Source organism: Lemur catta, chromosome 20 (genome assembly GCF_020740605.2).
Source record: "Lemur catta isolate mLemCat1 chromosome 20, mLemCat1.pri, whole genome shotgun sequence".
Lineage (NCBI taxonomy): Eukaryota > Metazoa > Chordata > Mammalia > Primates > Lemuridae > Lemur > Lemur catta.
In genome coordinates this window covers 13047421-13065390 of record NC_059147.1, presented here as the reverse complement: position 1 = coordinate 13065390, position 17970 = coordinate 13047421, and the positions used below count along the sequence as shown (strand labels likewise).

Here is a 17970-nt window from a genome sequence, read left to right as displayed (position 1 = left end):
CCTTCATGTGCAGATTTTGTAATGCTAAATTATACATACATATGGCTGTTATGTCCATTCTATAAAATGTACCAAAACAGAAGTGTTAAAAGGATCGGTTGAACAAGTTGAAGTTCTAAAGAGAAACAAGGCAAAAAAATTTCACCCACATTTCGTCATTATTCCTGGGGAATTGGCCCCACGATTTCAAGTGGTTGATGTCACATTGAGCCTTTCCAAGATCTCTTTAAAAAATAATATTGTAAGCGATCTCTCGTGACTAGCGCAGGTGCACACCTGGGACGGGGCAATGAAAAGAATGAACTGACAGGTCTTCTAAAGTCAGCAAGCGAATCCTTGGGCTCTGGGTACAACATTTGCAGTAAGAGTGACATTTAACTGGATTTAAACACGCTGTAACTCAAGCACCTTAGAAGTGAAATTGAAGCGCTCTGACAGCTCCCTAGGTGACTAAAGGGGGCTCCCCTCATCACGAAGATACTTCCTGCAAAGAAGCACCGGCAGGATTTGAATCAAATTGCTTCATGAAACACAAGAAAAAACCACTATCTCCTAAAGAACAAATTAGATTCTTCTCACCGGGAAAATGGGAGATCAATTGTCTGGGGTTCTTTGTTCCTTAGGACAACCTTTGGGGCTGGCGCTATGTTGATCAGGTTTTACAGATGGGGAAACCGAGGCTGCAGGTGTTTAGGTGACCTGCCTCAGGTGGTAAGTGGTGGTCTGACGCCAGCACGGTCTCAGTGACGACTTCCAATCAGGGCCGTGAATAGTCAACCCCAGGTGGGTGATTGTGGGGCGTATATTAACTGCACGTGAACGGCGGTGTGCAGGAGGCGCTCATAAATGCTACGTTAGTGGGGAATTCTTCCGGCTGCACCTGGCCAAGTGACCGCGGGCTGCCTCAGTTTCTGCCTGTGCCGGCAGAGACGGGGCTCCGGGCCTGGGCCGCCCCCGCGGCGGGGAGGGAGACGGGCGCGGGGCGCTGGGGCGCCCGGGGAGGCGGGCGGGGCCGGGTCCGCCCCGGGGCGGGCGGCGCGGGGGGCGGCCCCGGGAGTCACGTGGCGCGGGGCCGCGGCCGAAGCAGAAGTAGCGAGCGCGGGCGGGGAGGAGCAAGCGGCTGGGGGTGCCCGAGCCGGGACGGGGCGGCTGCGCGCGGGACCCCGGAGCCCGGACCCGCGGCGGGCGGGCGGCTGCGTCCCGGCGCCACGGCCAGGTGAGTGGCGCGGCCGAGCGGGACCTGCGCCCTGGGGGCCCCGCGCGGGCAGAGCTGGGGCAGGGGGACCTGCGCCCGGGGCCGGGGGCGGGCGGGCGGCGGTGGGGCGCGCCGTCGGGGCCCGCGGTGCCCAGGGCCCGGCTGGTGACGACCAGAGTCCGGGCCCGGCCTTCGGCCACTTCCTTACCCGGGGCCGGCGCCACCGAGCCTGTTGGTGCCGTGGGGCGGTCCCAGCTTTGAATGGGACCCGGGAGGAAGCGGCGCGGTCGCCGTTCGGGGGTCGCGCGAGCGCCGGCGTTCAGAGCGCCCCTGGCCGGTCGGTGCCGCGTAGGGTGGCGCGGTTCCCCCCGCCCCTCCCCGCGCCTCTGCGCCCGGAGCTCGCGGCACTTCCCCGTAGCACACAGGTGGCTGCGCGGCGGGCGGGCGGGGGCGCGATGGCACGGAAGGCGCGGCCCCTCCCCGGCGGGGCTCGGGGAGTTTGCAGGGGGTCGTGTGCGTGATTATGCGTGTGCGTCTCTGCGTTTTCCTGGTTATGTTTTGGAACCCCCGAGAGGTCATTACCCCCGTGGAGGAAGAATTCGAGTTAAGGATGTGTCCCGTCGGACAGAGGGCGCCCGGATGCCGGCGCAGGCTGGGGCCGGGTCCTCCTGGTACCTGATCTTGCGCTAGAGTGAGCGAATGCGGCGCGCGGGGGAAGGGGTGACGCGACGCGAGGGAAACAGGCTGACTCGTCCGTCAGAACTTAATTTGAATTTCAGTTCCATCTGTGTGACCCCGGGCAAGTTGAAGTACCTTTCTGAGTGTCAATCCCCCACCCCCACCCCAAATACTGGAGCCACGGGAGCCTATTTTCCAGGGCTGTGTTGAGAATTGGGACTTATCCATGCCCAGGCAGTTGTTTGTTTTTTAAATTTTTAATGCTTTTATTTTTTAGAGACAGGGTCTTGCCCAGGCTGTAACCTCAAACTCCTGGGCTCAGACGATACCAGCTGAGAACTGCAGGCGCTCCCACTACGCCTGGCTAATTAAAAAAAAAATTTTTTTTTTTGTAGGGACGGGGTCTCCCTATGTTGCCCAGGCTGGTCTCCTCAAGTGGTTCTCCCGCCTGGGCCTCCCAAAGCACTGGGATTCCAGGCGTGAGGCACTGCGCTGGGCCAGGCTGTTCTTTTTTTTTTCTTTTTTGGGACAGAGTCTCGCTGTGTTGCCCAGGCTAGAGTGAGTGCCGTGGGGTCAGCCTAGCTCACAGCAACCTCAAACTCCTGGGCTTAAGCGATCCTCCTGCCTCAGCCTCCCGAGTAGCTGGGACTACAGGCATGCGCCACCATGCCCGGCTAATTTTTTCTATATAGATTTTTAGCTGTCCAAATCATTTCTTTCTATTTTTAGTAGAGACGGGGTCTCGCTCTTGCTCAGGCTGGTCTCAAACTCCTGACCTCAAGCAATCCACCTGTCTCAGCCTCCCAGAGTGCTAGGATTACAGGCGTGAGCCACCGCGCCCGGCCAGGCTGTTCTTGAACCTCTGGTTAAAGGGCCCTTGGGGGGGCAGAGGCCATCATGCTTAGCTACAATTCTGCAGGGAAACCTTACAGAATTTGGGGGTCCATGCCGGCCTCAAGCAGTTACTCCTGTTACAAAGATATGTGTGTGTCACCTGTGTAGCAACTCACAGGCAATACTCACTGTAGGCTTCCTGGATGCTTCAATTACCTAATGACCTGCTGTCTCCCCCACCAGCAACTCGAGTGTGGGAAGCTCCTCTGGAAGAGGCAGGGCACAAATAGCCCTTCCACACTCTCGGGGTGGAGTCAGTGGAAAAGTGCTAGTGAGAAAACGTTTGAAGACAACTTCTTAAGTTAGGAACAGTAAAAACACCATTATGTCACCACTTAAATTAACATAAAGTCAAGTGTGCCCTCTGCCCTTTCCCAGCCTCCAATAGTAACCACTCTCCTGGGTTTATAAGAACACAGCCTTTATAAAGATGTAATTGTGATATACTCACTGGTTTGCAACTCTTTTTTCACCTGTCTCGTAAATCTCTCTGGATCAAATTGCTTATAGATCTTCCTCATTCTTTCCAATACCTGCTGAGCATTCTTTAATGTGTGGGTGACATTATTTATTTGAGGGACACCCCCCCCAAATTGATGAGTAGGTGACTTATTTTCTTTTTAAAAACCAGCTATTGCTTCTATGGGTTTGTATTACACATATCCTTGTGCATGTCTTTCTGCACATGTGTGATTGTTGGATCAAAGTATATACATGCGTTGCATTTTAACAGATACTCATAGGTTGCCCTAAAAAGGGAGGAGACCAATTTATACTACTCTCTACACAGTGACACTGTTCCTTTGAAAATATGTGCTCCCCCACCATGCTGCAAGGTGGGTGTAAGGTGGAGTGATGATGTCTCTCCAGCCGTCGGAGGGGCAGTTACTGCTCAAGGATTCAGCCGTGCCGCATGTTAGCAGAACCATTTAGTGGGGTTTTGGATGAAACCCTGGACTGCCCTAACATGCAGAGAGCACTGAAGAGACAGAAACGTCCTGGTTTTCTGGTTTTGTGTTCTTGTATCTCAGAAGTTTATCTTGAAGAGAAGGACGTGAAATTTACAAATGGCAAAACCTCTTATTAAATCTCAGCCACATTTGTATTTACATGATAAGTCATTTTGCAGAATTACCCATTGAGGATGGGAAACAGGAACAAGAGAGGGATTTCAAGGTTTCAAGGCTATTTCTTTTTCTTTCTTTTTTTTTTTTCTGAAAAAGCAGAAGCAAAATGGAAATTGTTGTGATGGCTAGTCCCCTTCTATGGGGTCAAGGCCTCAGAGACCCACTTGCCTGAGTTGCTAAAGTGCAGGGCTCTGGAGGGCTGAGCTGGGAGCTGGCTGGATTTTGGTGGTTGACTCCAGGGACCCTTTGGCCGTGAGGATCTGTTTCCAGTTGGTGAAAGGCAGCACGAGAGAGCTGGTGTTTGTGGTTGAGCTCACCCGCTGGGCTTCTGAGCTGGAAGTGAGTGGAATCCCAGGGAAGGTTAAGTCTAAGTTCCTCCCAGAGCCAGGGTTGGAAAGAACTGAGGACTCTAGTGCCCTGTCCTGGTTTCCATTTAATCGGGGTTGCGGTGATGGGGCTCGTGTTTCCTACTTATGTGCCACTGGATGTTGGCCTGGACACCTGGGAGCTGGGAACTCTAGAGGTGCAGGCCAGGGGCAGTCAGCAGAGTGAATTGCTTCAGAGTTGGGATCAAGTTCAAATCTTGTTTCTGCTGCTTTCTAGATGTGTGACCTTGGACAAGTCCCTTCACCTGTTTTGTGAGGGCCAGGGGCTGCCAAATGAGTTAACATCTGGCCAAATTCTGCCAGGGGATTCTGGTTCCGTAAAGCAGGTGCTGAAGGTTTGGGGGCTTGGGATTCAGACGAGGGTCGTGATTCTTGTGTTGCCACTGGTCTACATGACCTTGATCAAGTCATTTCACCTCTTGGGATTTTACTTTTCCCCTCCGGTATTTCTCACTGAGATAAATGAGATGAACCTGGCATGGCAGAGGGTCCACTAAACAGCTGCTTTGCAAGGATGAGACAGGCCATGGGCACCTTGCTCATCCCTGTGTCCTGGGTGATGATTAGGAGGTCATTTTAGATTCCCCAGACGAGATGCATTTAACGCCCTGCAGAGTTTGGCTCACCCTGCTAGTTCTGTCTCCTGGGCTCTGCTTAAGCCAATTCCTCCTGCTTCATCTTGGAGAGTGAATTCAGATGCCCACTTTTTCCTCTGAAAGCTTTCCGGGGCCTTTAAGTGCCTAGCCCTACTTCAGACTAAATTTGGGCCTTTGTCCTTGCTCCCTGGCGCCCCCCATCCCCCATGCATGTCTCTCCTGCAGCACTTCTAACTACATTAAGTTTGTCAGTTTGTTGCCAAATGGGCAGAGAGCAGGTGTGATTCTCTCTGCTGCAGGCAGGGCTGAGGAAGTGCCTTTAGGATGGGTGTGCGGTGGAGGGAGGAGGGGGCAAAGGGCATGGCCAGGCCTTTCCCCACTCCCCCTCATCTGCATCCTAGCCCCTGGCTCAGTGCCTGGCATAGAGTTGACAGTTGATTAAACGTGTTCACCAGTGACTGATTAGTATTAACGGAGGCCCTGCTAAATGCTGCAGGCTATACAGACATTGTAGATTTTAGTCCCAGCAGCCCCTTGAGGGCATTTTACTCTCATTTTACAGAGGAGGAAACCGAGGCCCAGATTTGGAGCAACTTGTCAGGAGGCTGAGCCAGGCTGGAAGCGCAGACAGCTCTGCTGAGCACTTGCCTTTCACTTCTGGATCTTTGGATCTAGGAGACTTGTCTCTAGTGCTACTATGTAACCTGTGGCGCCACAGTGTAACAACTCCTGGGTATCGAAACGGATTTGGAGGGAGAGGAGAGGATAAGAAAGATACACAGTGGCCAGGCTCAGTGAGTGGCTCACGCCTGTAATACTAGCACTCTGGGAGGCCGAAGTGGGAGGGTTGCTTGAACTCACCCAGGGGTTTGAGGTTGCAGTGAGCTATGATGATGCCACTGCACTCTACCCGGATGACAGAGTCAGACTCTGTCTCGGGGAGGGGAAGATACACAGAACGAATGATAGGAGTAGTAACAATAATAGCCACATCTAAGGAGTGCTGACTTTGTATCATTGTTTTAAAGGCCTGAGAGATGTTATCTTCTTTAACCCTTACAAAAACTTTAGGAAGTGGATACTGTTACCTTCTTTTACTGTAGTGGAAATTAAGCCCAGAGGGTTAGGTGATTCCTGTGGCGGCTGCAGCCTCGCTGGCCAGGCAAGCCCAGGTGGTTCAGCTCCAGACCGAGCCTGAGGAACCCCTTCACTCTCCGCCCCGTCGCAGGGGCAGACGATGTGTCTTTGGACATTTGGGAGGCAGGATAGGGGAGTGGGGGCAGAGTGGGGACTCAGGAAGCGGCAGCAGGGTTTTGAGCAGAGGACTGACATGATTCGATTCATATCCTAAAACGATCCTTCTGGCTACTGGTCTGAAAATTGACCCAAGGGGCCAGGGCAGAAGAAAGGAGAACAGTGACCAGGTGATTAGAATAATTCAAGTATGAGATCCTAGGAGGAACCAGTGAAGCTGTGACAGGGGCTGGAGTCTGGATATGCTGATGGATTGGATGTGGGCATGAGAGAGTGCAGATGAGGGTGCCGCCGAGATTTTGGGCCCACAAAATCTTGTAAATATCAACCACCCCCAAGAATGAACAGTGCTCAGGGGCACCTCCTGGGTGCTGGGCATTGCACTTGGGGCTTCCTATCTGACCACTCCTATTTTAGGACGGATGAAGCTGAGGTGTGGAAGGGGCTCAAGCAGCCTGCACAGGGCCACACAGTCAGCAGGATCCTACGCCAGGGTTTGAACCTGCAGCTGCTGGGCCCTGACACTTTCTGCCCTTTTGGCCCCATTTCTACATGCAGGATTCAATTGCTCAGGTCTCCATGGATAATTCTGAAGCTTTTTAAATTTTTTCTGTTCCTAATTCTGCTTAGGAAGTGAAGGGATGATTGGAAATCTCTAGGCAGGATAGAAAAGGATGCTTGGTGGTGGGGTGGGGCTTGGGAGCCAGCCTGGGGTGCTTTGGCTATTCAAATATTCTACAGGATAAAAGCAGGTGGGGAGAGAGGGAGTCACCTCCAGGTGGGGGTGATTTGGTTATTCAAAGCCCAGGTAACGGTTAGGTCATTGAGGCCAGGGGCTCCTCCCACACCTTGACTTCCATTTAAACCTTTGTGTCCTTCCTGGGCTCTCAGCATGGCCAGTGATTTCTTGCCACTAGAACCATCTCTTAAAACTCACCCTGAGGGTCATGAGACAGGATTTTGGCTCCTGAAGTCCATGCCCTGTTAGCCAAACCCCCTTGAGTTAACTAAAATCAATTCACTCTTTCATTCTGCCCTTTCAGCCTCCTGACTTCTTCTGACCCCGTCCTTCTCCCTGGAGTGGCCGACGATGACCACCATGGTCAACATGGATGCCCTTCCAGAATATGAGAAGAGTCAGATCAAGAGAGCCCTGGAGCTGGGGACAGTGATGACCGTGTTCAGCTTCCGCAAGTCCACCCCTGAGCGGAGGACCGTCCAGGTGATCATGGAGACGCGGCAGGTGGCCTGGAGCAAGACCGCTGACAAGATCGAGGGCTTCTGTGAGTAGCTGCTGAGCAGGGCAGTGTGGCCCATCCTCCTGGGCCCCGGCCTAAGCTCCTCTCCCGTCCCTGTTTCAGTCATTACTGGAATTGTTGGTTCAATGTAGTCTTCTAGTCTTCTGAAAATGAAAGTGTTGCCACTTTCTGTGGGTCTCTGATGGGGTTGATAGCAGGTGGGGGAAGTTTAGCCAGGAAAGCTCTGGTGAAATAGGATTCAGACAGCTCGTCTGGGCTGGCGGGTTTGTTCCCTGTCTGACAGCATCAGGGTTGTCTGGTTCCCAGGGCTGGTCAAGTTTTCTGCCCTCCTAGGCGCTAACCGGCCCGAGCTTGCAGAAACTCCCAGATCGGTAGCCAAATGCCTGTTGTGTGTTACTGCAGATGACAGCAGTCAGAGGCCTTTGCGTTCATCTCCAACGAAGTGCTCAAGTCATTGAGTGTTTTGTAGCTTCCACATGAAGCTCTGGTCCAGTGGAGGTGTCTTCCTTTTTCCATGTTCTTCAGGTTGGGCCATTGGCTCAGTTCCCAAAGTTTCTAAGACTTTTTAACAAAGAATAAGGGTATTTAAGCAACTTTCAGTTGTAAAGACTTGCTTTAATTTGTATTTTTTTAAATTAATTAGTTTTTAATTGAAAAATGTACTGTTGGGGTTTGGGTTGTCAACTCAGAAATATTAATAAGTGTTTCTCTTCCCCTGCCCTTAACCCATGCTCCAGAGGCAAGCTCACTACTGTTTCTGTCATCTTTCAGAAATAGTCTATGCTTGTGTAATGTGTGTGTGTTTTTTGTTTTTTTTTTTTTTTTAAACACAAATGAGGACTTCTACATACACTTCTGCACCTTGATTTCTTTTTTTGATTCATCATTTTTGGGCTTGTTCCTTATAAACACACATTGATCTACTTATTCTTTCATGGCCACGTAACACACGATGGCATGTGGCTGCAATGTGACTGTTTAACTCCAGAGATGGACATTGTGTGCTGTTTCCGGTCTTTTGTTATTAGCCGAAGCAACCATCTTTGCACTCTTTTAAAATAAATTTTGAGATATAATGCGCATATTTTACATGCAATTCACCCATCGTACACTGCACGTGCAATGCAGTAGTTTTAGTCTATTCACAAATATGTGCCAGCACCTCCACAACCAATTTCAGAATGTTCTTATCACCTCAAGAAAAAACCCCATGGCAAGCCGTTTAGCCATCACCCCCTAGCCCTAATGCAACTGTTAATCTACTTTCCGTCTCTCTAAATTTCGCTGTTCTGGACATTTCATATAAATGGAATCATATGTGACCTTTTGTGACATAATGTTTTTATCATCCCCTTTGTAGCATGTATCAGAATTTCCTCTATATGGCTGAAAAACATTCCATTACATGGGCAGACCACAATTTGTTTATCCATTCATCTGTTCATGGCCATTTGGGTGGTTTCTACCTTTTGGCTAAGGTGACTAGTGCTGCTGTGAGCATTTGTGTACAAGTTTTTGTGTTTGTTTTTTATTTCTTTTGGGTATATACCTAGGAGGGAAATTGCCGGATCATGCACTAACTCTGTTTAACCATTCCAGGCACTGCCAAACTGTTTTCCTAAGTGGCTGCACCATTTACATTCTCACTGGCAATATAGGAGGGTTATCCCTGCCTTGTTCTTTTATGCACACGCTTGGGTATATCTGATGGACGATTTCCTAGAAGATTTATTTCTGAGTTAAAGGTTGCGGCATGTTCTAACTTTACAGGGAAGTTTGGCAGCACCCCATGAAAGAGGTTGTTCCGCTTAATGCTTCAGCCATGAGGTCTGAGAGTTCCTACCCCCACGCTCTCATCCACCTGCCGGGGGGTGCTGCACTTGGCCCTTCACCGGTGGACTCTGGTGGCTTGGTGTCATGCCTGATTTGCTTTGTCACCATGGGTGAGATTGAGCAGCTTTTGAAAGGTTGCTCCTGGCTTCAGGGCCAAGTGGGTCTCAGATGGCACAGAGCCAGAAGCCCAGCTTTGGGGTGTCTGTGCGTGGGGGAAGCCAACTTTCCTCCCAGTTTTGTTTGCATTGGCCACACTCCAGCTCCCAGGTGGCCCCAAAACCTGTTGCAGCTGGGGTTGGCAGGGGGAAAGGGGGGACAGGCAATGATGGCAAATACAGGTGTGCCATGTCTCTTCCTGTCCTGCAGGTCCCAAGCCTGCCTGCCCATCAGAAGCACGTAGGCAGAGGGCCTTTTAGTAAATAAAGTACAGGGCATTGGCACCTTCTCCTGAAGCTAGTTCTGACAGAGATGGGTATGAGACAGGATTTTGGCTGGAAACCCGTGCTCTGTAGCTCTCCTCTTAGGTCAAGTCCTGTCAGTTTACTTTTGTTCCATCTGTTCAGCCTCCTTGTTTCCTCCGCTCTCTCCCTGGAGTGACTGAGAATGAAGACCTTCCAGCACTTTGGCTGGGACTCAACAGTATCATAAGCCCCCCAGCTGACCCTGGTAACAGCCAGGTTTCACATACACCGCTTGCGAGACGCTGTTTTTCTCTCCACTCCTTGCCCCCATTTGAATGCCTGCTCTGCCGGGCACTGTTCAAAGTGCTGGACACACATCAGTAATTAAATTAGATTCAAATCCTCCGGAAGCCTTTTTGTTAGGTACAAGCAGTGCGGGGTTTGACTCCCAGCACCACTTGATGAGCTTTGCTGAGTGACCTTGGGCAAGTCACCTCCACTCTCTGAGCTTTGATTCCCTTATCTGTAGAATGGGAGTGCCACTGGCGTCCACCCCGCAGGGTTATGGTTGGGAATAGAAGATGAGTAGGTGTCTCGTGGGGCTTCGGCACAGGTCATCTCGCGTGATGGGCACCTGGTCAGTGGGAACTGCTGTCATGGTCCCTGCTGTTGCTAACGAGTGGAGTCCGGCTTACCTAGGGGTGTAAAGCTTTGCATAGGGGGTTGGACTTTATCTGGGGAGCAGCAGGGCCCACTGATAGGTTTGCAGAAGAGGGATGACATGACTGCATTTGCACTTTGACCCTGCTGTGGAGGTCCTGGTTGAGATGGTGGTGTTTATAAAGTGACTGTAAAAGCCAAATTGGGGGTAAAGAGCTTAAAACGGTACTGCCCCCACCACCTTGAGAGAGCAGGCCTTCTGCCCTGGGAGGGGACTGCCAGAGCCTCCTGCTGTGAAGGGTGACATCTGGAGGGGAACCCCCCCAGCTCTAGCAACTCCTTCATGGGGTTCTAGTCGGCAGAAATTTATTGGTTACTATGGGGTCTGCAGGGGGCATGAGAGGAGTGTATGGTTTTGGGGTACTTGGCAAGTGACGTGTGACTTTTGGACAGGTGTGTCACAAACCCCATGCAGGCCTGGGTGAAAACCCTGGATCCTAATGTCTAAAGCAGTGAGTGGTTCTCAACTAGGATGATTTTGTGCCTCCACCCTGGGGTGAGGGGCATTTGACAATGTCTGGAGACATGTTTGGTTGTCACAATGGGGGGACAAGGTGCCACTGGCACCTGGTGTGTAGCGGCCGAGGATGCTACTGAACATCCTACAATGCACAGGACAGCCCCCACCACAGAGAGTAATCTGATACCAGATGTCAATGGTGCTGGGGTTGAGAAACTGCTCTAAAGTCATGTGTTGGCTTTGCTCAGAGCATACAGTGTCGCTGGGTAAAATAGGGTTTTGCTTTGAACCTTGTCTTGACGGAGCTGTCTCATTGGTTCAGCACACGTTTGCCACCATACTGGGTGCTAGACTCCGCTGAGAGAGAGGAGGAGGGATGGAGTCCTCACCGGTAGGAGGGGAGACAGGCTCAGAAAGCAGCCCTTGCAGGATTGCGTGATTAGTACCACGGGGGGGGGGGGTTGCACCCAGTGTCGTGTGAAGAGGGAAGTGTCTCGTCCATGTGGGTGTGGGGGAGATGGTGGGGAGTGGGAGGTCTCATGGTGGAGGAGCTGCTTGTGTGGAGAGTGATGGAGGCCTTTGCCAGGGGGGCAACAGGGATTAGTGGGTCCCATTTAATGTGAACGAGTAGATTTATGGATCAGAGGTCTGGGCAGGGCTCAGCTGGGTGATTCTTCTACTCTTTGTGGCCCGGACTGGGGTCATTTGGTGGTACTTAGCTGGTGTGTCACCTGGCCTGGAAGGTTCCAGAATCTTCACTCACACACCTGGTGCCTTGGTGGTGATGGCTGGAAGACTGGGCTCAGCTGGGACAGTTGACCCGGCGCCGACCACGTGGTAGTTTCAGGTTGAAGAGTTCGAGGCAGAAGCTGCAAGGCTGCTTATGACTTAGCCTCCAATGTCCCAGAACGTCTCTTGCACCAGCTCAGGTTCAAGGAAAGGGACTTCCCCTGTTAGAGAGGGAGTGGCCTGCACACGCAAGGGGTGGGGGAAGGGACTCACGCAGCCACCGGGAGCCAAACTGCTGCACGAACATGCAGACTCTGGATCCAGACTTGCGGTTCAAATCCCTGCTCTGCCATCTACTGGAGGCGTGACCAGAAGCAAGTTATTTTAACCTCTCTGTGCCTCAGTTTCCCTGTCCATCAAGTGAGATAACAGTACTTCCTATCTTATTGGGCAAGAATTAAATGGATTTTGTGTACTTTTTTTTTTATATGTGGGAAATATTGCATAATTGAAACTTAAAATAATAAAAGCAAAAAGTGAAGAGCCACTGGGTGGGGAGCCCCGGGGTCTGGCCTCTGAGGGGGACGACTGTGGATTCTGAGTGCCACCTCACCTCCTGGCCTTCGGGCTCCCCGTTGCTTTCCGAGGGTGTTGGCTAAGATGGTGCTAGAATTCTTTCCATCCTGGCCGTCTGCACAGAGAGTGAAGGAGCCGGGAGTCTCTGAACGCAGGGAGGGGGCTGTGGGACTTATTCCCCTCCAGCCAGCCCTGGCCGAGCAGTCCCCAGGTGGAAAGGGGCCTGCACTGGGGCCTTTCTGAGTTGAGCCTTAGGTGTCCCCTGACATCTCGTCCCTTTGGGAGGCCTGGGATGTGTCTTGGGAGCTGACGTGGTGCCACCTGCCTGTGGTCTGGACGGGGCTGGCGGTGGCGATGGGGCCCTCTGAGGGCCTGGACCGCTTTTCATCCTGACATTTGTACTTTCGCTTAGGCGTGTTTTCCGCATCTGCTTATTTTGGGCAACTTGCGGCTGCCCAGGAGTGAGGGATTCTCAAACGCAGGAGCTGTTTCCTTGGTTTTAGGCTGCTGGGCTGCCCGCCAGGTAACAACAGCAGGAATCATGCCGTGGGTGAGAGCCACTTGCAGCGGATGCTCACCGCGGGCCTGTCCCCGTGAAGGGACGTCAAACGTAACAGCTCGTTAAATCCCTGCGAGCGATCCTGTGAAGCAGGAGTTATCCCCATTTTGTTTATGAGGAGACTCAGTTTTGGGGGATGAGGTGACGCGGCCAGGAAAGGGCAGAGCTATAATTTGAACTCGTTTTGTCCACGGGTTGGAATCTCACGTCTCTCCCCGCTCTGTGTTGCTTTCTCCTAAATGATCTCAAAGACATTTCAGTTCTGCATGTGCGAGACAGACACCCTGCGTGGGACCCAAGGACAGCAGCTTCCTTTCGACTTTCTTCGTTGCAGCAGGAGGGAAATGCGTTAATTACTTCCGTGTGCAGAGGACGCGCTCTGCTGGGTGCCGGCCATGCTCTGCTGGGTGCCGGAGACACCAGGAGGAAGAAGACTTTGTCCCCCTCCTAGAGATGCCTGGATCAGTGGGGCGGCAGGACGTGACGGGAAGAGACCATGAGAGTGCAGTGCGGGAAAGTGCCGATGGGGCCAGGGGTGGTGACATGGGGTTTTACCATGTCTTGGCTCATTCTGAAACCCATCCTCGGACTTTTTTCCATTAAAACTATGAATATTTTTGGAAGTTGTTACTTTATCAAAATGTCTCTGAAACAATGAAGAAGTCGGTGTTTTCTCACTGGCATCCCATAAGAAGAAATCAGTTGTCAGAAAGTGGTCCCCACGCTCCTGCGGCCAAGCATCTCATTAGAAATGAGACTCAGCCGGGGCCCCCAGTGTCCGCAGACTTGCTTATTTTCCGGGTGTACGCGTGCAGTGATGTGTGCGAAACCTCAGACTCCGTAGCCAACTGCCCGAGTTCAAATCCCAGCCCTGCCACTCGGTAAAGGTGCGGCCTTGGTCTTCTCACATCACCTCTTTGTGCCTCCATTTCCTCATCTGTAAAATGGGGAGAATGGAAGACCCTGTCCCACAGGGCTTTTGTGAGGGTGAAATGGAGAGTACACATAAACTGCTTCAACAGTGCTTGGCACAGAGCGTGTGCTCAAGTACCGCCTACTCTTGTTGGTGTCATCTTCATCATCGTCGTCATCGTCATTGTCGTCATCAATAGACGTTAAGGGAAATGATGTTGTAGAAAGGATGAGCTATTAATAAATATTAGAACTTCCATTTACACAGTGATTTTCCTTCCTGCACCCAGTGGATCGTCCTGCTCCCTCTCTGGGACACGCATCCTCCGCGTTGGAGCCTGCCAGGGTGAAAAATCGAGTTGACGTTCTCATTCTTGGTGGTGACACAGCCCTGCTTTCATGCTGGATGGTGGAGGAATTGGTTTGTCTTGTGATTCAAGGGTTGTTTCCTATCCCTTACGGTGATCACCAGTGCGCTTAGGGTTCACTCCTTTGTTGATTTTGCAAATACTCAAGGGGGACCTGGTGTGTGTTGGGCATTATGTTTGTCACTGGGGATAAAGTGGTGAACAAAGACACTGAAGGTCCCTAGAGGAACTTACAGTCTCGTAGAAAAAGTCAAACTAACACATTGAATCATTTTGGATTGTGATGGGTGCTAAGAAGGCAAGAAACAGGATGCTGTGACAAGGGTAACCAGCCAGGGGTGCTGTTTTAGCCAGGGCAGGCTTTAAGGCAGCCTTTCTGTAGAGGTGACATTTGAGCTGAGACTTGAAGGATGAGAAGGAGGGAGCCATGGCAAGCTCTGGAGGGAGAGCATTCCAGCAGATGGCACAGCAATAAAGCTTCCCTATTAGGATAGGCTAACTGTAGTAACAAGTTATTTCTTGATAGGATACAAGTTTACCTCTCATTCAAGTCATGGTCCTGTCGGATTGAGGGGTGGGACTCTGTGCCATCTGGTGGCACCCTTATTCCTTGAGGTATCGAAGGCCACCACAGGACCCTCCATCCGGCCAGCATGTGGAGGAGGAGGCAGAGTGGAGGATGGCTCAGGAGGTTTTCATGGGCGGGACTTGGAACTGGTGTGCCTCTTTCTGTCCACCTTCCATTGGAGAACTTGGCATGTGACTGACTGCAGAGGATGCTGGGAAACACATGTGCTCTGCCGTGTGCCAAAGAATAGGACAGGGGTTTGGTGGCCATCCTTCCAGGCTCTTCCACGGCCCCTAATTTTTGGGGGTGCAGAGGCAGCTGTAGGTGCCCCACTGAAGGCCAAGAGCTAGAATGGTCGCAAGGGTTTGGAGGTCCTGGGGGAGTGCAGGAAAGTGGCAGCCTTTCCACTGGGCCCCGTGGCGAGGGGAGGTGGCAAACTGTTGGCACTGAGGCCCCTCCCCCTCTGTGACGAGAGCCACTGATGGTGACGTCTCCCTTAGACAGGCCTGCTCTGCCTGCCTAGGTTTCTTACAGCTGCAGCCCCCCCCCCTCTGTCCCCACACCTCAGCTTTCCGTTGCTGACACATCAGCCATGGCTTTGGCCTCCCACCCTCCCAGCCTCCCAGTGATGGATGCCCAGGTCACCTCTTGGCCGTGTCTTTTCAAGCTACTGCATGTGGATTGGCTGCTTCTGGGACCAGTGTCCTCTGGCACGGTCAGCTGTGGCTGGGCGTAGGGATGGGTGAGGGGTGGTCGCCTGTGAGAGAACGTTGGCTCCTTCAGGGCTTGGGGGTGGGTGCGTACCTGTTATGGGTGAATCGTCCCCACCAAATTCATCTGTTGAAGTCCTAGCCCCCAGTGCCCCAGAAGGTGATCTTATTGGGAAATAGGATCCTTGCAGATGTAATTAGTTAAGGTGAGGTCATATTGGAATAGAGCGCACCCCAATCCAATGACTGGCATCCTTATGAGAAGAGGGGAGAGAGGCACATGGGAAGAGGAGGCTGAGTGAAGGCAGAGGCTGGAGCGATGCATCTGTGACTTCAGGAACGCCAAGGGTGCCCGGACATCGCCAAAACTAGCAGAGAGGCACGCAACAGATTCTCCCCTAGAAGGAAGCGACCTTGCCACCCAGCCTTGCCAATGCCTCCAGAACTGAGACAACACATTTCTGTTGTTTCGGCAGCTCGGTGTGTGGTACTTTGTTAATGGCAGCCCTGGCACATGAATGCGCTTCCTTTGAAAGGGGCCCGAGGGCAGAGGGGTGACCGCAGTGAGGGATGTACACATCGGCCACGGATATTACAGACAAGTTGGAGTTTGGCATAAAGAGCCCTTTATTCCAAGTGTCATCCTGTTTTCTAGCTGTGTTGGTCTTGGCCCAATCCCTGATAAGAGGGAATATAAAATAGTGGTTCAACATGGGAGGGAGCGGTTGTTTCCTGAAATAGCACCGAGCCCTGGGCACGCAGGTGTGTCTCACTTTGTGTCATTGGACTCCTGAATCAGTGCTCTGGGTTCAATCTCTCATGCATTGTGGTCGCAAAGGGAGGGGTCTGTGCAAAGATGTCTCATGGCGAATCCTCTCGAAAAGAAAATTATGCCTACCACCCACCCCTCGATCTATCTTTGATATAAATGTGGGTTTCTGCATACCGGGCTAGCAAAGTGACAGGTCCTGTGTTGTCCCAGGAGAGACTTCAGTGCTGTGCAGTTTGGAGTTGAAACCGGAAATCCTGGTGTTGCCTTTCTGCTTTCAAGCAAGGCCTGGCCTTGGGCCAGGCCCTGGTGGTCGTCACCTACACGCTGAGCTCCGAGGCCGGGACCTGTCTGTCCTGCTTGCTGGGGAGGACATGCAGCACCTGGCCCGTACCTGGCCCACAGCAGGTGTTCCCCAGACACCTGGTCAACAGACACATTGGGAAAGGCACCTGGATGCCCTCTCAGCCTCGGTCCCCCTGTTGCACCCTGACCATGGCAGTGTCTGGGGTTCAGATGGGCCACCTCTGTGACAACTTCCTCTTTAACCACACACCATGGTTCCAGTCTTGGCCCTGGTACTCACTACCTGACCTTGGGCAAACTACTTGGCCTGTTTGCCTCTTTGAGCCTCAGTGTTCTTATCTGTAAGATGGGTAACAGTAGAGCTGACCTCCCCCATTAGATCGTTGTGAGGATCATATTTGTAAATGCCTGCAAGGTGTGTGCTGTGTACCTAACACGGCGTGTCTTGCTGGTCATGCTGCCATAGGGACCTGTGAGGGGGCAGGTGCCTGTACCGGTGTGTGCTCGGGCACACGGATGGGGCTGAGGCATAGCCTGCATGGGTGGAGGGGTCTTCCTCCTGCTCCGCTGTGGCACATGGAGGGGCCCTATTGGGGTTAGGGTCCCTTGGACCTAAGCCTGGGTGTAGGTGGGCAGCCCAGCTTCCTCTGTGAGGCTTGGGAGGCCTGGGCTTGGAGGGGGAGTGTCAACAGGGCAATGGTGAAGTTCTGGAAACAGAATCGGCGTTGATGCCCGTTCAGAGCCAAGGGCCTCTCTCTGTTGCAGCACCGTTGGGAAGAGCTGTAAAGTGCCGCTTTCATCTCACGCAAGTTGTACTGGTGGCCACGGGTGGGCGTACATTTTTATGCGTGAAGTATCTGTGTGTGTGAAGGATTCCATTCTGAGAAAGAAAGAAATAGGAACTTACTAATTTGTAGAAAGGAAACTAGCAGAATTAGGCAAAGTGTGGTGAGAGCAAATGCAGCAGGAAGAGGAGACCCTACAGAGCTCAGATGAGGCAGAGGAGGTGCCTGTCCCCACCAGCCAGTCTCAGGACTTCCGGGATCCTGCCGCCTCCTCCCTCTGCCACTGCTCTGCTCCTGCTTGGGCTGGATTTCACTGGCCAGGTGTCCCTCCTCAGCACTCCCGGCCACTCCAGGCTTTCCCTGGCCTGCCACCAGCCTCTGCCAGTGGAACCAGCTCCCATGCCAGCCAGGGGCATGGCTGGAGGAACACCTGTGTCCCTGGGGAGGCAGGAACGGCCCAAGCCCAGGGCGGCTGGGGACAAATGTGGCATTCTCCTGTTTAGACAGCTCTGAGCTGCTCCCCTCTCATCCTGCCTCTTTCTCCTAATTAAAACTACTTGTTTCCCCCTCATTATAGAAGGAACATGTATTCCTTAGTAGAATCATTTGAAAGTACAACTGAGTGAGGAAAACAGCCCCTTAGCCCCCAACCAGGAGAAATGTGTGTTAGCACTTGGTGGACCCCTCCAGATATATATACATATTTTTTTGCAAGACAGATACATTTTCGCAATATGCAATCCTGTCATAATATACTTTAGTAATCTGCCTTTTTCATTTTGTGCTACATTGTGACCATCTTAGTGTTGTTATTTTGAACTCTTTTAAACATTGAGGTTGGTATAGGAAACATGACAAGTACCACGTACTCAAGAGCCGGGGCTC

At 52.2% G+C, this 17970-nt stretch overlaps 1 protein-coding gene across 1 annotated transcript in view; it reads left to right on the top strand.

Moving 5' to 3' along the window:
• Positions 1–1057: 1057 nt before the first annotated feature.
• The window catches only part of PLCG2 (phospholipase C gamma 2), a 131238-nt gene continuing 114325 nt past the window's right edge, over positions 1058–17970 (top strand). The window contains exons 1-2 of the mRNA XM_045534038.1: positions 1058–1216; positions 7174–7413. Coding sequence (XP_045389994.1) covers positions 7221–7413 — 193 coding nt within the window. The 5' untranslated portion in view covers positions 1058–1216; positions 7174–7220. The remainder of the gene's footprint in view (positions 1217–7173; positions 7414–17970) is intronic.